The sequence below is a fragment of the Sturnira hondurensis genome, unplaced genomic scaffold, assembly GCF_014824575.4.
Source record: "Sturnira hondurensis isolate 20B ecotype Veracruz unplaced genomic scaffold, ASM1482457v3 Scaffold0002840, whole genome shotgun sequence".
Lineage (NCBI taxonomy): Eukaryota > Metazoa > Chordata > Mammalia > Chiroptera > Phyllostomidae > Sturnira > Sturnira hondurensis.
Window position 1 is genome coordinate 20,667,397 of NW_028075471.1, and position 21,214 is coordinate 20,688,610.

Below are 21,214 nucleotides of genomic sequence, written 5' to 3' on the forward strand. Positions count from 1 at the left end.
TTCACTTTTCCGCATACTTTATTTGTTACAAACATACAATTTTTTAAATATAGACTGTAAAACTCCATTTGCAAAAGTCTGCTATTGTAAGGAGTACACACCAGCAGTAAGGATTCTTAAACATTTTTCTCTATGAGTTTTTCTGTCAGTTTTGCTAGTTAGTGGTAATTATGGGACCCGCCATTTTAGAGACCTGTCTGAAGCTTCTGGCTGTATTCACATCACTCTTTTGAAGCAGCCCTGCTCATCTAGACATTGACCACAATCTGAGCTTCAACCTCCAGGCAGTGAGATCAACAGCCCATCTAGACTCTGCTTTTGAACGGTTTCCAGGAAGTATGGTTTCTGAATGGGTACTGCACTTCACGGATTTGTTTGAATTGCCCATGCAGCTGTTTGTTAAAGTGCATTCTTCTTTTAAAAAATAAGAGGAATAATCTTTACTCTTTAACCAAGGTACTTAAAAAATGGACTTTTTGGTCTCTCAGCAGATATTCCCAAATTGATCTATCACTACAAATTTTAGTGTTCTATTTACAAATATTTATAGGGTTACAGGTGGAGGGGACCTTATAAAATTAAAGGTGCGGCTTCTCTTGAAGCATAAGTCAGTCCTACAAATTCACATATAAGCACACACTTCGTTTACAATGCACAACATGTGGGTATTTACACAGACTGAAGACACCCCAAACCCCTTTTAAAGTAACTTCCAACCTAAAGTCTAGTTTGTACATCTAGTTAGATCAGGAAGCTCTGTCTCCTGCTGTCAAGATTTGGTTTTACTTCATCAAACGATGCCTGTAGATTCTCTACCGGCAGGATATCAGCCTCACTTTGGAGTGAAGAATCTAGTCTAAGGAAGCCCTGGTAGATATGACTGGAAACATCTCAGAAGACAAATGGACTTTTAAAAATGAACATGGAAAAACACTTGCATGAAGGTGCAAAGGAAGTAGGAATCTCTATTAATTTCCCTAGAACTTTAGGAAAAAGTCCAAATACATTATGCAAATGTTGAAATTAATTGAAAAATTCAAATATGCTTTGGCCTATGCCATAATATGCAAAATTGTCCACTCTTTACACACTCTGCTCTGATTTAAAATGCTTCTGCACCTGCCCAATCTCCTAACTTCTAGGAATCCAGAGAGCTTTTATATGCAGAGGGGACATGTGGGCTGGGAGAAAAGGGTCTATGTCTCATATCTGAAGATTTGAAAGAAAATAGAACTCCAAAATTCCTACATGTGCTTAGTGATATAACTTTTTTTCCAATTTTCTTAGGACTCTTTGCAGTTATAGGCCCCTGAAAAAGCTATTTTAAAAGGGCAAATACACTACTTGCCCTGCTATTTCCGAATATGAAGATTTTTTTTTCCCAATCAGCCTGATCCTGTGACATAGGATAAGACTGGGGACAAAAGTTGCCTTTCAGGAATGATAATAGGTGATCTAAATCAATTTTCTTCAAAGAGCCGTTAAAAATATTAAAGGAAGGATAAAAAAGGACGAACTGGTGTCTTACAACATACTAGTGGATGATGAACTTAGCATTGTTAGTTTCTCTAACTGAGTCCACATTTCATCATACTAAAGATATAACCAGCCCTCCCTTATCCATGTTAGTGGGATACTTTACATATAACATAGGGAAAATTATTCAAAAGCTCATGTTAATTACAAGTACAGTAATACTCTTATCAAAGTTTGTTAGAATTACTGTGGGGGAAATGGTAACATTTTGGCATTAAATAAAGCTCTGTTCTCCCTTCACCACAAGTCCTACTTAGCAGTTAAACTACCTACCTAGCATTTGCTGCTGTTCTGTCATGGCTTTGCCTGTCCCGATTGGAATGTCTAAGAGGCAAGTTACATTTTCAAAAGTCAAGTATAAGATTGTGAATAAAAGTGATTATATTGATGACACATTCCCTTTTTCATTAGGAAATATAAAATTCATTCGTAAAGGTCTTACTTGGATCTGAGGTATAGACACCAACTGGAAATTACCTTCAGTGTAATAAGTCTTTATGATGCAATTTTATTATTTTTTCATTCTCCAAATTTAATTTTCAGTGCTGACAACTGGACCACATTTGTTGAAATAAGAATCTATTAAATCTATCAGTAATGAAACAAGTTTTAAGACTGAGGACTGGAAACAGTGACTTTAAACAGCAGTTAGCTGTATCAGGAGAACTCACCATTGAATTCTATCTCTGGACACTTCTGGGGTCTGTTATTGGAAAATGACTGCTTTTAAGATTAAAATGGGAAATGAAGTTAGAATGAAGTTAGAAATTTGCCATTTCTACCTTATATGTGGAATTTCAAACAGGGCATCAACATGTTCTTTTTTTTGTATTTTTCTTAAGGTAAATGTGTTTTTTTTTCTTCTTTACAAACTATCTCCTCCCTCCCCCAATCCCACCCACACACCCACTACTCAGCTTATTCAATGGGAACAGTAACTGTTAAGGAAGACATCTAATTGATTTACAGTACTCTAAAACTAACCCTGAAAACTGAGTCTCATTCATTTACTATAACTTCAGTGCTGTTGTTGACAAAAAAAAAAAAGTTACCTTAAGGCTCAAGGGAAAGTAACTTATAAACTGTGAATGCAGCATTGTTCAGTCGCATCCATTGGAAGCTAGCAAAATGCATTCTTGATCAGTAATACAAACCTAATATTAACAAAGATTTCTACTTTCATACACAGAGTTAGAATAATACTTGTTAGCAGATTATCTAGGGGAGCCTGAGAAACCATGATCCACATCACACAAAGATTCCACGTATTTCATGATCAAAAAGTGCTTTATCTTGAAAAACATGTCAGGGTTAAAATGGCAATATACAATGTCAAATCACACTTTCTCAAGTGAAGTACAAAATGGAAAAGGAGCAAAACGATGGGAGGCTCTGCTCTCTGAACAGGCCTAACGCACATGACTTTTAGGTGTGCTAAATAAAATTGTTTTTTAAGAATTAACAGTGGGATTTTAACCACCATGTATATTCTAAAACCTGAGATTGGACATCAAAGCAGTCAACTTTGTACTTATCAGAGCAATTCTGATATTTCCTAAAAATAGAAGACAACTCAATTGAATTAGTAACTCCAGGGTCAAAACCATTAAACTACCCCAATCAAAAAGGAGACCGACAATTAAACACATTAGGTACTTAAGAGTGCTGCAGAACAACTCTTGGCAAACGAGTCATTTTTTACATAAGCAAAAAGTCACTTCTCTCCTTCCCCTTCTCACCGATCAAGGCCACACTATTTTCAAATGAATATCTACTGAGAGATCAGTTGTGCATTGGACAAAGTACCATAATTGGGTTAAAATGGAAACAAAATTTACAGTGAAGAATACTTATGTGCATAGCTTACACACTCAAGCTTCTCCTTAATTTCATCCACCTCAAGGCAAGGTAGACCTAAGTGAATTGTCACTTTAATACCTTGTGTATATCACTCTACCCCCCTGTAAAGCCAGTCAAGGTCATATTTAACATAGCATCCTCAGCAACTAGAGTGCCTGAAGTGTGCAGCCATTTACAGACCACTCAATATGAGGGCATTATTATAACCAGCCTCTTCTGCCCACAACCCTGCATTTTCAGATAAGACAGGATAATTGTTTTGTTTTGAGAAAACTGAAGCTTGAATCTCTTAAAAGACCTGCAATTTATTGCAAAGTGATCGAGAGGTAACAAAGGAAGCAGGTTAACAGCTGCCTGCAAGGGCCTCTCCATCATTTTGCATAAATATTATGGAAAGTGACTTGACAAACAGCTGTGTCTGTATCACAGCTAGTCATCTGTACCACCTACAAGCGCCCACAGTAACATAGGGTGTCTGGGTTTGGTTTGGTTTCCGCTTTGATTTTTTGGTGCCATCCAGATCTGTACTTTGTTACATGCAGCACATGCACTGACAACATCCTCTGCTGACTAGAACTACGGCTCTGCACAAACGATAGGTGGGGACAATAGAAACTGAAGGCAGTTGTGGGATCTTATCCGAGTTTTCTGCTCTTTAAATTGTTCCTAAAATTGTGGACTTCTCACTTCTGTAACTGCAGTAGTTTGAGTTAACAAACGTTCTGCCAATTATCAGAAATTTTACTTCCCTACTTTTCAGAAATAGGATGATTTTGAACATATTAGTTGGGGTGTTTGCCAAAGTCAAAAAAAGCCCTAAATCACTGGTGTCTGAAAACATTTTCTGCCTCAATTTAACAAATTTAATACTTCTTATTTCTTAATAAGAAGTATCTGAAAGATAGCCAGTTATACCACCTTGTTTAATAGACCACACGTTGAAAGTGCAGTCTCTGTGCTTTGCAGATTTCTGTTGTCCCTAATGACTGGAATGAGGATCAGTGAAATGCTACAATCAATCCACATCCTTCTGTAACCTTCCTGCAGTGGGAAGAGAGACCATCAACCACTCCTGCAGGAGAACAAACCTTTGAGATTGGTTAAGACTTAAAACCCACCACTATGACATTTACCACTTAATCTTACATAGGCAGGTCAAAATTTTAATATAAATTACTTTTCCAACACATAGCTTATGCATTCTTTGCTCCTTTTTTTGGAGGATTCTCAAATTGATATCTAAAGATTTACATATGATATATTACTGTTACATGGTCTAATGACTAAGAAAACTTCTCTGGTAACCAAAGCTGACTCCATATATGGTAGTGCTCTTGGCATATACTCCATATGCCTCAGACCACTTCCACATTCTTTCTATTCAGCTAATTATAGCTTAGTAGCCACTGGTGAGGATTGTGAAGACCCTGTCATTTCTACAGAATAGAAAGGCAAGGCTAGTTACTGCAATTCAGCCAAACAAAAAGAACAGAAGTAAGAATAAACCAACTCCTTAAAAAGGAGAGGTACCGCACCTTTGCAAAATTGAACTGGCTCAACTGCAGCTGAGCAACAGAACCACCACTGAAGCAAGAAAACAAGTTGGTCTATACAGGAATTGTACATGGTTTGAAAAGGAGAAAGTTACAGCAATCAACGAATAGCTGCAATATTAATTTTCATTGCTGCCTCAGAATTTGAAACTTAAACAGTTTCTGCAAACCTAATGCTAGTTTCTCAGCTCCTTTACTAAAACTATTTAGGGATTTGTTCTCCGCAGCAAAGAAATAAAACACTCAAAACACATAGGTAAATACAGCAGGACACCATTGAAAACAGCTGCCTTGTAGTACAAAATACAGTACAAGTATATGGATGTCGTTAAAACATCGGAAATACTATTGCTCCCATATAATTTAGGAAACATTCTTTGCAACGGAGAAAAATTCTTTAAAAAGAAAAGCTTTAAAAAAATCTGTTTAAAAAGTCTACTGTGGATGACAAGAATAGAGAACTTGTCCGAAAAGGGCACCAATGTTTGTGGCTGTTCTGTTTTTTGTTTTTAACCTATGATTGATAATATTCTGAATTACAGTCTGATTTTTTAAAAAGCCTAATTTTATATACATGATTATTTTCCTCGCTCTCAGCCACAATGAATGAAAATGACCTTTTTGTATATTACTTATTTCCCAATAAATACAAAAAGATTGTAGATATTGAATAATACCAAAATAATAAAAAGGGTACACAATAAATTAAAAGGCAGCTCAAATAAAGGGCAGTCATGCAGTTAAAAAAAAAACAAACACTAAGACTGTGGAGGTGGGGTTACTTGCCTCCTGGTTGAGAAGGTGTCGCACCAAGCCTACCTGAAAAACTTTGGAAAGAACAGCCCCCATTCGATTCAAAGTTACCTAGGTCCATGACATTCCCGGAAATACCTTTCGATAGTATGGGATTAACTTGATTAGTAAAAACCATTTCTACTGAAAATCCATTTAAAATATAGAAGAGGCGATCCTTGAAAACCCCAACTTTTATTCTTGAAAGACAGCTGGATAAACTAGCAAAAGCCAGTTTTTGTTGAAATTTCAAGATGGTATAAAAATGCTTCCAGGATATAGTCAGCACATTCATGTTCACTTCGAGTCCATTCAGATGGATTTTAGCTTCCCAAGGGCACGCTGCTTGCTTGGATCACACATGCATCATTTGCCAACTTTGTGAGGTACTGATACAATGGATCAAGTTTTTAAAATTTTATTTAAAAAGAATAAATGATGCTGGAATTCTGGACCTGAGGATCTTTAGTATTTGAATAAATCCACAGATTAAACTGAAGGTAAAGGAAGACTTCAGTTTTGGTAATTTCCAACTCTTCTGAGACATATATTTCATTAAAGCTCAGGCTTGTAGCCACACTGTTCCTTTTTCAAGTTTTATGGTTTAAAATCCAGCCAATCAGTGGCAGAAACAGCCGAATTAGCCACAATTCACTGGCTTACATGGTGGAGCCACAGGGATCTGGTTTTCATTCATACCTAAGCCATTTCTTAGTAATGATCTCCATGTTTGAGAGATCAGGGGAAGAACTTTAGTGAGTAGCAACCAATCCACTCAGAGTTTTTCCTTGTGCTTTATGCCTGATTTTTTTCTTGTGCCTGTCTCAGCAACCTCCAATGTAAAACTGCTTTCATCTTCAAAAAATTTGCCAACTTTTAAAATACTTTAGTAGCCAATTCTAATTCTAGGATTGACATCTGAATCCATTTGCATCCTGCAAAACAATTCTGGGGCGGAGGTGGGGGTGGTGGTGGTGGTGGAGATACTGGCCTTGGTCCAGGTATCGTGCAAAACCATTTTAAACAATATAGATCCACTTTGTTTCTCTATTCTCAGGTGACTTCTTAAATTCGTATTTTGTTCTCCCCTGTCCATGATTACTTAAAATTGCATTCCTTTTCATGAAACCTGTACCCTAAGACCTGGGTAACTGCAAAGGTCTTTCCCTTCTCAGGAATTCCATGAAAACCTAAATCCAAAATGCTGATTTCAATGGAAGTGAAGGGATAGACACTGCAACAGTGAGGTCTGGAGAGATCTTTAGATCAGGTTTCCAAGTACAACACAAATTCAGCTGTTATCAAGGGGTCTGGGTAAGTCGGAAGAGTTCCTTTGGCCCACGCCGTGCTAGGACCTACCCCCAGACCCATCAGGGTTATGTTGATGGGTTTAGGAACCGCAGCTAAGAAACCACGGGAGCTGGGACTATTTTGCTCGGGTGAGGAGACGCTGTTGCTCTTTGCAGGTTGCTGTCAGCTCCTTGGAACTTTACGTCTTTTCTAATTGTCCGTGACTGTTCTCTTATGGTCATTTTTCGTAATTAACTACATTATTTAAATCTTGCTTTCTCCCTGTGGGCCTCCCTTGCTCCCCCTGCACTAGGAATGAGCGGGAAAGAGAACTCTTTAGACGAGGGGACGGAGGTGGGTGAGAGGCCCGTAGGGAAGCTGCGCGTTTCAATCCTCATCCACCTCTTCGCCCTCAGACTCGTCGCCGCCGCCGCCCCCGCCGCGTCGCTCGTAAAGCTTATCCCTCTGCCGCTCCTGGATCTCCTTCATCTCATCGGCATACCGGCAGAAGGCGCCCCCGAACTTGCCCCAGGCCTTGAAAGGAACGGTGATGGCGTTGCGATAGGACGGCTTCACTTCACTCACGCGCAGAAACACCCCATACTTGTTGCAGCCCACGTCGAAGAAGAAGCGCTTCGAGTCCACGGTGATGGAGGTGCCCTCTGGCAGCTCCCCGTACAGGCCGCCGCCGGGGCCCCCAGCGCCGCCGCCTGGGCCGCCCGCCAGCTCGTCGTCGTCGCCGCCGTAGTCGTCGATGAGCTTGGCCAGCGCGTCGCGGAACTCGATGAGCCCCTGCGCGGGCAGGGCGATGGTCTGGCCGCTCTGCAGGCCGCCGGGCGCGGGGCCGCCGCGCGTGACCGTCTGGCGGATGCGCAGGAAGCGGCCGCGCTGGTTCTCCTTGAGGTCCAGGTAGTACTTGCGGTTCTCGCGCACCAGGAACTCGCTCTTGAGCGCGCGCCGCGGCCCGCCGCCCTCCTCGGCCGCAGCTGCCGCCGCCACCTGCTCGGGGCTGCTGGGGCCCAGCTGCGCGTAGTGCTCGATGAAGTCGCCCAGGTAGTCGCGGAACTCGGCGGCCACGGCCATGGACAACGTGAGGCGGCTCTTGGAGCCGCCAGCGCCCACCTCGGCGATCTTGAGGAAGCGGCCCTTGGCATTCTGCTTCACGTCCAGGTAGAAGCGCTTGTTCTGAATGTCCAGCCGCTTCGAGGCCAGTTCCTGCGTTTCCTGGTCGCCGCCGCCGCGGGACGCGGGCTGGAAGCCGCCGGGCCCGCCGCCGCCGCGCTCGCTGCCGCTGTCGCCGTCCGCCATCTTCTCGGCCGCCGCGCCCTGGCCGCCGTCGACGCGCCCTGGCCGCCGCCCGCCGCCTGCCGCGCTCGCGCCCCTGCCCTCCGCCCTGCGGCTCGCTCTTCGGGGCCCCCCAGCCTCGCCGCCGTCCCGCTCACTCTCTCCGGCCGCTCATCGCCGGCCTCCGCCCCCCATCGCCCCCGCGCCCCGCCCCGCCACTTCCGTCCGTCCGGAGCTTGTTTCCGGCGCGTGCTAGCGTGACGCCACCGCCACGCCCACAGGCCCTAGCGGCCGGAAAGACCCTGCGCTTCGGCGGCGAGGCGCAGAGAAGTGACGTTACGGAGAGGGGACGGGCTGGGGGACTGGGCCCGCGGCTGGAGTGCCAAGGCTGGGAGGAGCGTGGGCACCGCTGGGGTGGCGGGAACCTTGCGTCCTGTTTGTGGTACTGGTTTCCCATGTGTGCCAAAACTCATTGAAGTGTACACTTTAAGTGAGTGCATTTGTTGCAGATGAAGTTTATCTGTACGCAGTACGGGTACTTGGAAGAGAGAGACGTTCAAGGAGCGGGGGTCATGTGAACTCAAGCAAAACAAAGCCAACCTGTTGGGACTGACGGGGAATTGTCCTTGGGAAATAGCATAGTCCCTAAGGTATGATGAGTGCGCCATAAATGTGGGCTCACCTTCGGTTCGCACGAATCCTCACAGAACGAGTGCCTGGAACGTATGTGAAACGTCTTGCCCTCACCACAACTCAGGAAAACAGCGGCGAAGGCTGGACTAGGACATTCCGGGGGTGCAGAGCTCAGGGAAAGGCGGCGCTTTCATCGATATCCGGTGCACAGGCACTGACAACCATTTTCCGTGTTAACTCAAGAATTCATGTTTCGTGTGACATGCACGTGTGACGTGCAAAAACAGGAATGGATTAAGGAAGTAAAAAGTCTGGCTTAAAAAAATAAAAGTCCGCTTTTCTGTGTGAGGACAGTCGCGAGTCCTGGGTCTGAATCCCGTACTAGCCCTGTGATCTCAAGTAGTTGAGTAAGTCTGTTTCTTTCCTTGTTAAATGGGAATAATAGTATCTGCCTCCTGTGGTTGTTACAAGAATTCAATGTGGTGCAATTTATGACAAAGGGGTTAACCATGCCAGGGACAGGATCTGGACGGCCCCGGGGAAGGAGCAATCCCGACCAGGCAAACTGCCTCCCCTTGGCTTCTTCTTCCTCTCTGTAAAAGGGGCTTCCTGCTTTTTCTTTTCTCCCACGTGGCTCACAATGGATGCGTGTGCTGGTTTGCAGTCCTCTTTTTCTCACGTAAATCCTTTTTGGTGATGGAATACCTAGTTAATTTTGTTTTATAGTTAATAAATGAGGTAATGCATATAAAATACATGACCTGACATAAATATTAATCAGCCCTACTCCTGTTTCATAAAAAAAGACCTAGTCAGATCCTCTCCTAGTTCATGAGCGTGATGATTGTGTGACATTGTGTCATGTTACCCATCTCACGTGAACAAAAATACCCCACAACCATTCAAACAAAACTAGAATAACAGCTATTAGCCAAACACAGGAGGCTCTAGGAGAAGACATGAAACTCTGAGCCTTGGACAGAGCCTTGGAGATCTGGACACTTTGAATCCCTGGGGAAGGAGTGTGCTGGTGTGCCTCCTTGCAGCTCCCCTGATTTCTTGTTGACTAAACCACTTCCCTGCATGGGGACCCCAACATGGAAGGGTTCACTACACCTCTGTCCATTTCTTAGCTGTTTGGTTTACACTTGATCTTAGCCAAAAGGCCCAGGAACCGTGTCAAGGTCTATTTTAGAGTGAGATTGATTAACTGTGTGTGAAGATTAATAAACAGAAACCTCATTTCAGTTGGAATGGGCAGGGCCTTTAGGGGGAGATCTCATACCCTACCATTCATCAATTGCCCCAAACTGGAAGATACTTTCCATCTTCCAGCAGGAAGATGTTTTTTACTGGACTACTCCAGCAGGAAGGAGGATCTTGCCCAGCAACCACTCAGCCAATGAGAGATAGTTACAACTCTGCCCGTGAAAAGCTGCTACTCTGAACTCCCAGTTTGCTCCAATGGATCTTTGTTTACCACAGACCTCTGTATTTCCCCCTGGCCTGTATAAAAGAATGTTCTTCTCCTTTGATCTGTAGACTTACCCTGGTTCACCTGCCATGAGACTGAATGTCCAAATTGCAATGCTTTGTTGTTCCCAAGTAAACCTGTTTTGCTGGAGGGATAGCTGGCCGTTTGTTTAAGGTCAACCATTGCCTTGTCTACTTTGACATGCATTCCTGTGAGCTTAGATCCTAGTGCCCCATCTCCGTATTCGATAATCACATATTTTACAGGCTTTTTACAGTTTGATTTTTAAAACATGATTATAACATATTTTATATTTAACTCTAGCTGGAATGTATTTTGGTGTGTGGTATGAAGTGAAGAATCTGACACATTTCTTTCAAATGACCAGTTGTCCCAGTGCTATTTATTGAACAACCCTTCAAGGACAGATCTCAACAGGTGGAGATGGATGTAGGTTATTTTGGGCAGTGGGAACATTTGCTCCCAGATGGCTAGAAGTCTAGTTTGGCTGGAGCCCAGGATCTGTGAGGAGTGGGTGATGGACAACAGAGTGGGAGGCAGCTAGACTGGGGTTCATGGGGAGGCCCTGACTTCCAGGCGGGAGTTTGGACTTGAGTCAAGGGGGAACCCCTGGAGCTGTGTAAACAGGAGTGTGGTGCCTCCACTCAGTGTTCCAGGGAGGTCACCAACCACAGAGAACAGCATGCAAGGGGCAACGAGTGGCAGACCCAAGCCAGAAGGAATAGGGTGTGGCTGGCAGAGAGGGAGGGAGAATGTTGGGGTGTGAGAGTGGACTAAAGGGTGATTTTAAGAGGATACCCTGAGTAGCTGGTGCCCAAGGCTGTCAGGGAAGGATGAGTCCTCGAGGGAGGTGATGGGAGCATTGACTGAAGACCCCAGAGGGCCTGATGCTGTGGGTGGGAGGGGCTCCTCCCCCCACTACAGGATGACCTGCTTTGAGGCATTTTTGGAATACTAAAAACTTGCCCTGGAAGTTTATTACTTCTCAGTGGCTTTAAGCACCTGTTGTGACTGCCTTTTGGCAGATCCAGCATGAAAGGGAGGGGCTCTAAGGGCTGGCTTGTTAAATATGAGGAGCTGGCTGGATGCCCAAGGGGCCACGTCCAAGCAGCTGTGGGACCCAGACACTTGGAGTCCAGAACAGGGTCAGCAGCAGAGATGCAGGTCTGGGAGCTGCCAGCAGATAGGGTGGGTTTGACGTCAGTGCCCAGGAGGTAGAGTGGAGGGGTCAGGGACAGGTGAGTGAGATGGGAAGAGAGAAAGGCTGAGCCTGCACAGACACTTCCCACACGTTCAGTAAATGCTCTGAGATATGCAGATCTTAAGGAGTGTGGCAGACTGCAGCTCACATCCCTCTTTCCAAGGCTTGGCTTTGACACTGCCACCTCAGGGGCAGCACAGTGATGACAAGGGAGTATGTGGGCAGGAGTATGGGTTGGGGATGCCCAGGCGGCAGAGGGGTGCATGAGGTTGCCCAGAGAGACCTGAGCCAGCTGGGGTACTGGGAAAATGGTCAGTGAGTAGGCCCTAGAGTTGGCACATAGGGAAGGGACTGGGCCCTGGGAGGCAAGGAGGTGTCCCATTTCCTCTGAGACCAAGGAGAGGGGAGGAGAGACACAGGAGCTTCTGGTGAGAAGAGAAAAGCTGGAACGGATCCTGCTGAAAGGCTGTGTCTGCTCCAGAGCTAGGAGTGAGGTGCGCACCAAGGACGGCATGTGGAGACTGGGATACATGGATGGATGAGAACTCCCTGAGCTGTGGGTCTGGTTAGGGCAGGTGGGGCAGATGGGAGTAGCCTTGCCAGGGCTGAGGAGACATTGAGGGAATGGGGGACTGGGGCCAGGGGCCTCAGATGGCTGGCCCCTCTGCCTGGCTCCAGGCCAGGAGGAGGAAGGTTCAGATGTTGTAGAGCCTGGCTTTCTTTGCCTCTTAAGCTTAAAACTTGAACTCACACAACAGCAAGAGTATTACTCTTTATCCAGAACCCCAGGGTTCATGTCTGACCACCTTTGCTTCCTCGTCTCTCATTTTCCCTTCCTCCTGAGAACAAGGTGAGACATGGTGTCCTTCAGCATCTTTGTCCTAAAAAAGGACAAGGGCCCTCTCTTGTCTAACCAGAGCACAGCAATTAAAACCAGGAAACCAGCACAGATCTGATACTATTATCTCTAATCAATGGACTTGATTTTATTTTTGGCCAGGTGTCCCAATTATGTCCTTCCCAACAAAAGCTCCCGTTATATTCGGGGGGCCTGCATCCATCTCTCTGCTCTGAACCTGGTGCTTCCTCAGCCTGTGTCTTTGCCCGAGTTGACAACTCCAGGGGTAAAGCTGGTTATTATGTGCAGTGTTCCCCACTTTGGGCCTGATCCACCAGGGAGGGAAGTGGCTTGAAGGTCATCAGGCAGGATGGGGGCTTTGGAGTAACCGGAGCCGGAGCTGAGGCTTCCCTCCCTGCAGGCCAGGCCCAGGGTCCAGCTGGCACCTCCAGTGACATTTTCTTGGGTCTGCACAGTGCAGGGCAAGTGAGTTCTTGCAGAGACTGAAGAGATCCCCTCACCTAGGCCCACAGGAGCCAGCACCTGTCGTGCATGCCAGGGCCTTTGGTCTTCTTCAGGGTGGAAACCATGCTGGTGCTGGGCCCAGGGGCTCAGTGTCCCCTCCTCAGGTCTCCCCGATCTGCTCATTGGTGCTCCACAATCTGTAGCTGCTCATGACCTTAAAAATAGCACCCTGGGCCCTGGCAGGTGTGGCTCAGTGGATTGAGCGCCAGCCTACAAACCAAGGGGTTGCCAGTTGGATTCCCAGTCAGGGCACATGCCTGGGTTGTGGGCCAGGTACCCAGTAGGGGGCGTGTGAGAGGCAACCACACATCAGTGGTTCTCTCCCTCTTTCTCCCCTCTTCCCTTATCTCTAAAAATAAATAAAAATCTTCTTAAAATTTTTCAAAAAAGGAATTGAACCCCTAGAAATAGCACTGTTGGGAAGTGTATCTCTCTTTGTAAAAAGCAGTTCTGGGAGGCCATGACTTGGTCACTGCTTCCCAAAGAGCAGGAGGTGGCCCGTCCTCAGGCACAGTGGCCCTCAGCTCGGCAGGGCCAGCTGCACTCACACAGCCTCTGGGCGGGGCTCTCCTCCCAGCTGCTGTGGGGAACAGGTGAGCCCTTTTCAAGCCCCGCTCAGGCCGTGTGTGGTCTGTCCGTGGAGCTGGACAATGGCCATCTGTTCTGGCTTCTCATCCCGTCCAGAAAATCCCAGTGTTTTGTCCTCCCCCTGCGCCCAGCACTTCCTGGGGACTCTGCTTCCGCTGTTTCTGCACCTTCCAGAAGGCTGTCTGGCTCAGAACCAGCCCCACCTGGTTACCCTGTCTGCCCTTCATCCAGTGAGGCAAGGCCCTCCCATGGGCTGGAAACACCCCGGTCTGCTGGGCAGAAAGCCAGGCTGCATGACTCAAGGGCGGTCTCTGACCTGCAGTGGTGACAAATCACCTGAACAACATCCACAGCCTTTTAAAAAACCCTTACCTGGAGTCCAGGTAAGAGTTGGGAACCCAGGCTCAGTTTCCTGAGCTGTCAGGCAGGTGAATGTGTGGCTGTGTTTGAAACCTTTCCAGCCCTGGGCATTGTCAGATTCTCAGTGTTTGCCCTGGGCTGGCTGGAGAGCGCTTTTCTCTGCCACTGTGGTTCGCTCTTCCCAGGTTCCCCAGGAGGTGAGGTGTCTCTGCCTGCTTGTTGCTGCAGGTGTTTTCTCTTCGATGTAGTGCCTACTCATGGCGTCTACTTTTTTAAAAAAGATTTTTATTTTTACTTATTTTTAAGAAAGAGGGGAAGGGATGGAGAAAGAGGAAGAGAAACAATGATGTGAGAGAGAAATATTGACTGGTTGCCTCTCACGCATCTCCAACCTGGGGACCGGGCCTGCAACCCAGGCATGCACCCTACTGGGAATCAAACCTGCAACCTCTAGGGTTACAGGGCGAAGCTCCAACCAACTGATCCACAGCAGCCAGAGCCTGGGGAGGATTTCTTAACAATCATCTGTGCTTGTGCTCCTGCCTTGGTGACTTCCCACTGCCACACCTTGGAGTCTTGGTGGCCCCTTGTGCCTCCCCCATGAGCACTGATGGGTCTCTGAGCTGCAACCAGTTTGCAGTGGGCTGTCACCTCGTTGTCTGCCCTGGTCTTCTGTCACTGTTGGATTCCCTCACACTGCGGCCAGGTGGCTCCAGCTTGCCGTCCTGCCTCCAACTCAGACTCCATGAGATGAGACCAGCCCCGGCTCCCTCCAGCCCTGGCCCAGGCTGTCCCCACTGTGGGCAGCTCAGTCATGCCATCTGCTCCCAGGGCTGCTGCCTGTAGATGAATTTTCCCGCACATGGAGCCCAGCACTACAGGCCAGCACCGCGGAGCCCAGCTGCGCGTGGGCCGTCATTTCCAAAGCTGGGCAGCCTTCTGCACCCAGAGCACACATGGGGAAGGTGCTTCGGGTCCAGGCAGGGACCACGCTCTCTTCCCACACTGGCTGCATTATCCTGCCTGGTTGGAGAAGCAGCTGGACGTCTGTCACCCTCCTCCCCCTCCTTCAGTTGATTGACTTGTTTCCTTGCTTAAGTTAAGTTTTAGTTCAGGAGATAGAAATGTTTTTAAAGTATCATTTATTAAAAGGTCACTAAAACATTGAGGGAATTTAAAATGAAAAATAGTCACACATAATGCGACAGCCTCGCAGACCCATTTGCCATGTTCTATGTCCCCATCTGGTCTCTGTCCACATGTGCACCCACTGTGCGCTGCGCTCACAGTGCAGGGCTGTACATCGTGTCCGGGAACAAACGTTCCCTCCTGCCCTCCCTGCTTTGCAGCGCTGCGCCCATGCATCGCACCTCTTTCTGTCACCTTGGGGAACACCCACTGCCACAAGCCTTTGTCACCTCGTCCAGTGCTCTACGCTGGGAACCCAGCTGTTCCCGCCTTTGGTTTTCACAGGCGAAGCTCCTGTGCAGGGGGGTTTGACTCCTGCAAGGGAGCTCAGGGCTGATGGTGGCCCCCAGGCCTGGGTTTCCTGCATGTCTGAGGTGTGCGAGTCACTTCCCCACAGCTTTTGTGTTGCCATCTCTCAGAGATCGGAGACGCAACTCTTCGTGGGGCATTTGAGGAGGAGATTGAAATGCGTGTGTGAGAGAGTGCTTGTGCCCCAAGTCCCACATGCCCCGTGGCACTGGGGACACCTTCCTGTCCCTGCCCCCTCCCACTCCTTTTATTCTCCCAGATGGAGCTCAAAGCACTCCCTCCCCACCTTGGGGTCCATATGCTGCACTGGGTTGGCCATATATCAGCGACGCTCAGGAGCGGCCAGGGCTCCCAGAGACACCTGGGCAAGTGCCCAGTGGCTCCAGGACAAGGGGACAGTGACTGGAGCTGGACAGGGTCAGCTGCCCCCCACGGGATGTTGGATGGTTTAAATGGAGGGTGGGGGTGCTGTAAGTGTCTGCCAAACTCCGACCCTGGCCCAGATGGGCTGGAAGAGCTGAGGAAGGGGCCACTGTAGGTGTGTCCTGGGTGGGGAGGCCACAGGACCCAGGGGAGGCTGTGCACCTGTCAGCTTGGCAGCCCAGCAGTGACACGCACCACAGATGGCAGCTTGAACAGCACACGTCCATTCTCTCCCAGCCCTGGAGGCTAGACGTCCCTGATCAGGTCCACAGGGCCGGGCCTCCTGTTGCCTCTCTCCTGTCCTCACCACATCATCCCTCTGTGTCCTCATCTGCTCTTCTCGTAAGGACCCAGCCACGTTGGACCAGGGCTACCTTCCTGACCTCACTTTCCCTCAATCACTCCTTTGAAGACTCTGTCTCCAGACCCATCACGGTCGAGGTCCTGGGGGTAGAGCTTCAACATGTGAGCTCGGGGGACACCATCCAGCCTGTAACCAGCTGTAACCCTGGAGCTTGGGGCAGTCCTGAGCCCACAGCCCAGGGCAGGGCAGGCCCCCACTGTCTCAGAACCCCCTCCACTGCCTCTGGGCCTGGAGCTTCGGCCATTGGTTTCCATGGGGTGAGGGGAGAGCGCCCCGCCTCCACCTCTCAACTCACCTTTGCTCTAGCCAGCCAGCCACCCCCAAACTCCCACACAGGGTCACTGCTCCTTCCTGCACCTGAGAAGGCCCATCCTGGGTGAGACCCTCACATGGGTCCCCTTTGGGGCGGGGTGGGGGGAAGGCATGAGCTTCACTAAGGAAGGTTTCAACCAGATTCCTGGGAAAAGCCTCGGCTGCAGCCCAGCAGCCTGGACCGGGCAGGGTATGGCGCTGCTCTATCCTGGAGCCAGTGGGGTTGGGTTCACACCCCAGGCTGTCCTCCGCCTCCCTGCACTGCTGACCTCCTGCTGCAGACACAGCGTCCATCAGGCTGTTTTGAGGTGTTTGCGGAAGGAGGGGCTTGGGGACGTCAGTAGCCAGGACACCTTCAGGGTGCACGATCTTTCACAAAGCTGAAGGTTGCTGAGGGACAGACGGACAAGTGGCCAGGGCCATCTCCTCACGGTGGGAAGGTGAGAGTCACCAATGCAGGGCCTGTCTGAGCTGCCTGCCTGCGCTGTCGGACCCTGGGCTCTCTTGTGACTGCTCAGCCTGCTTGGCCAGTGCCTCTGGCCAAGTCCTGACCGAAACTCTGTTATAAGATGCCCAGGTGAACTGGCTCAGTGGGAACACTGATCAGAGAGAAGCAAAGTGCGGCATGAAATGGCCTGTGTGTAAGGGCAGGGCCGCTAGGGCTTGGTGGCTCCCCCACCACGGTTGGCAGGCCTCGCCCACAGTACGATGGACGCAAAGGCAGCTCAGAAAGTGAACAGTTGCCTTTCATTCAGTTCAGGTGTGATAGAGTTGTAGGCAAGTTTTCCTCTGATGTAAAATTTCCATAAACGTTTCCCAAAACATCTGCTCTGCAAATACCAACAAACCCTTTGTAGAGGACCAGGCAGATGCCAGCCACAGCGCTGTGCCCTGTGAGCCCAGGGGTGCCCACACCCCCCTTTCATGCTCGGCACTCTCAAGGACCACTCACAGAACTAGGCAAGCCCAGGACCAAGGGTCGTCAAGGCAGCCAGGGAACAGCCGGAGGGAGCGGGACTGGGGCGAGGTGGGAGCCTCTGTGCCCCTGGGGTCATGGTCAGGTGCACCCTGCCCTGGTGCATCCCTGAGGTCACCTGCAGGCTCCTTGCTCCTCACTGTCTAGAGCGCCTGTGGACATTTTGTGAGGGAGGTGTGGTCGGCTAGATCCTTTTCCATGACTGCAATACAGCCCCAGCCTCTTTTCTCCAAGGTTGAGGGTGAAGGTGAGAGCTTGTTCTCTGGCTCTAAATTTCTCAACTCCCCCACCCCACCCCTGTCACCTCATCAGCATAAGCATGGGTGTGGTGGGAAGGGGTCTCCATCAATCGTTCCCCACGCCCAGTCTCTCAGGCTACTCCTGGGGTTTCAGGAGCCCCAGCTGTGTTCTGACAGCACCACGCTGGGCCTCAGAGCTACTGAGAGCATTTGGCTGCGGGGACAGGGGCTGGGCTGGGTGGCCAGGACTGCAGGTGGTTTTGGGGGGTGCTCAGCTCCCTCCCTGTCTCCCCAGGGTCTCAGGGCACCTGAGCCCCAGTTCCCTCCGTTGAGAAGTGAAAGTGTGAGCCTTGAAGGTTAGCCATGAAGGTCAAATGAAGTGAGAGTCAGAGGACTTAGGAGGTGCCTTCATGAGGCATGTGAGTCGGTGTGGGGCAAGTTCCGCACTGAAGGGCAAAACCCCAGACCAGGCCGGATGGCAGGTTCAGGAGGTCTGGTGACTGCTCCAACCCTTCACCAGTGCCACAAGGGCCTTCTGTTTGGCTGGGAACGCTTACCAAGCACCTCTAAGTGTGGTGTTCTGGACAGTTCCACGGCCTTCAGTGGGGGGTCCTGGGGGACAGATGACCTCCTGGTGCTGCCAGAGTTGTTTACACAAGACCACCTACTGGGTCCAGCCTGAGCAGGTTGGGGAGCGGGGAACCCGAGGCCATCAGCAGTGTCCCAACCGCCCCCTGGTGGCCGGTCCCTGTGCCTCAGTGGCACATAACACTGTGGACCAGGCCACAGCGATGTCACATGGGAAAAGGGTGGATGGTACATGCAAGGTGGCTAGGTGCCCCCACATGGGCGTCTCACTCAGTGCCTTCACGGAGTTGGGATGCTGGGTGACATGCTAGTTGGAGGCCCCCGCTGGTGCACAGGGGGCAGGGTGGACACTGGGGGCCATGCCTCGGTGGGAGAAGTTTCTGTAAGTGGGGTGATCCTTCTGCTGCTCTGGTTGTGCCCTGGGGTGTGGGGACTTTGCAGCCTTTGCTGTCCCCACATTTGGCTGCTGTGGTCTCAGCGTGATTCCGGGCCCTGTGGGGAACCCTGAGGGAAGGCAGCAACCTCTGGTTTCAGCTCAGCCCTTTGTTGGCAAGGGGGGCATGGGCCCTGCTCAGTCCTCGGCTCCAAGGTCCCAGCCTCAGAGAGCCATCCTGGGAACCTAGGTCCCGTTCGAGTCTCAGGCAGGCATGTTACTGTTGCGAGTTCTCATTGACTTCGCTTTGGCCTGGAGTGTGACAGTTTTATGAGCGTCAACTCTTGGTAAACAACTGTCACTGTGATGAAAACTAAATGGCCATGAAAAATAACTGCCCGGCTGGGCCTCATGTGGCCAAGAGAACCTGATGACCTAGCTGTAAAGTTTCATGCAAGGCGTGGTTGGCAGCACCCGGGAGCCCGTCTGCCTGGGGAACAGGGCCGTGTGGCGGGCCCAGGCTCGCCCTGTGCTCCAAAGCTGATGTGGGTCAGAGCCCCGTGACTGCTTTCCCAGGGGTGGCCCTGAGAGAGCAGAGTCCCAGGAGGATGCCATGCCCCAGCCTGCTCTCCTGGGAGGGGTGTCTGCACGCTTGTCCCTGTGGTTGGGAGGCCCAGACTCTGGCCTTCCATGAGGGGACTTGGGCTGGCAGGGGTGGGGGCAGAATGGCAGCCCTCCCCTTGCTGGAGCCCTGCATCCCCCAAGGGCACAGAGGCTGCTCGCCGACAGTCACAGAGCATGGGTGCAGCGAACGAGTGCTTCCCAGTGGCTTCCGACATGGGTCCTGTGAGGACTCCTCAGGGGCAACACCCTTGTCTATCCATGTCTCTGAGTGCTGCTGTGTGGCCAAGCAGTTTGGTGCAGGTGTGGCACAGGACGCGTGTCCCTGCAGCAGCCTTGCTCAGATCACTGGCCCTGCCCTTTCCCCACCTGGCACAACAGCAGGATGAAGGTGACGCTGACGTTGTAGGTGTGGTGTGAGGGGACATTTGCGAAGCACCTAGAGCAGTGGCGGGTAGCCATGGCTGGCGGCACGTATCAGGGCTGGGTGTGCACATACGAGAAATGCCCAGTGCGAGGCTGGAGTGTAATAAGAGGGTTCTGTCACCTCCCTCTCCCTAGCTTGTCACCCACCCCTGGGACAGGATCTCAGGGTCCCAGAGCCCCAGAAACCACCCCTTTTCTCTGGAGGCTGGACACACTGTGTGGGGCTCCAGGCCCCGGGCAAGCAGCAGGCAGCCCCCAGTAGTGCTGGGCCCCCGAATGCTGCCACGTGGTGTGAGCAGTGTCTCCTCCAGGCTCCGTGAAGTTCCCTCTCTCTCTAAGCCCTTGACTCTGCCCAGAAGCAGCTGGGCTTCCCAAAGCAGCAAGGGGATACCTGGCTGGTGTGGCTCAGTGGGTTGAGTGCTGGCCTGCAAACCAAAGGGTGGCTGGTTCAATTCGCAGTCAGAGAATACGCCTGGGGTTCCCACCAGGGGGCGTGTGAGAGGCAACCACACATTGATATTTCTCTCTCTTTCTCCCTCCCTTCCCCTCTCCCTAAAAATAAATAAATAAATAAAACTTTTTTTTTTTTTTTTAAAGAAACAGGCAATGCTGACAGCTCTGGGACAAGCCCTGCCCCCAGCAACCTGTGGGACCCACCAAAGGCTGAGACCTCCTGTGCAGGGACACTCAGGCCCACTTTGGGGTTGGGCTGCTCTGTGGGGGAGGTGGGGGAGGGGCTGCAGCCCCCTGTTGGGACCTCCAGGCTGTCTTGGGGACAAGCAGCTCTCCCAGTGCAGGAGGTGATCCCGTGTGCCCCCCGGACAGGGATAAGGGGACGCTCACCACAAGGCCACAGCCCACACCAACTGGACACACCTGAGGAAGGGATGAGGGCAGAGGGGCTGCTTATGTGCGGAGGTGAGGGCCCAGGGCTGGGCTGGGCTGGGAGGGGCTCTGCGCCAGAGAGGTGTTGCTCTGGCCTTGCTTTGCCGATGGCCTGGAAGGCCCCGGCCCAGGCCAGGCTCCTGGGCTCTGGGGGGCCCTGGTTTCTCCTCTCAGTGGAAGTGTTCCCAGGGCTGGGACAGCATGCATCCCAGAAAGCTGGTGGGCCTGCTCTGTGCCCCCAGTGGGTGCTGGGCCTGTTGGCTTCCCCAGGACCCAGTAGGAACAAGGTCGGGAGTTGTGCAGAGGAGAGATGAAATGGGACAGCCAGAAACCCACACCGGGGGGCGGGGGCGGTNAGGGCTGGGCTGGGCTGGGAGGGGCTCTGCGCCAGAGAGGTGTTGCTCTGGCCTTGCTTTGCCGATGGCCTGGAAGGCCCCGGCCCAGGCCAGGCTCCTGGGCTCTGGGGGGCCCTGGTTGCTCCTCTCAGTGGAAGTGTTCCCAGGGCTGGGACAGCATGCATCCCAGAAAGCTGGTGGGCCTGCTCTGTGCCCCCAG

The 21,214-nt window shown here is 50.4% G+C and overlaps 1 protein-coding gene across 1 annotated transcript; it reads right to left on the reverse strand.

The window, feature by feature from the left end:
* PURB (purine rich element binding protein B) lies at nt 1–8,770 on the reverse strand. Its single transcript, XM_037041036.1, has one exon. The coding sequence runs from the start codon at nt 8,337–8,339 to the stop codon at nt 7,419–7,421; it is 921 nt and encodes a 306-aa protein (XP_036896931.1). The 5' UTR covers nt 8,340–8,770; the 3' UTR covers nt 1–7,418.
* Nucleotides 8,771–21,214: the final 12,444 nt, after the last annotated feature.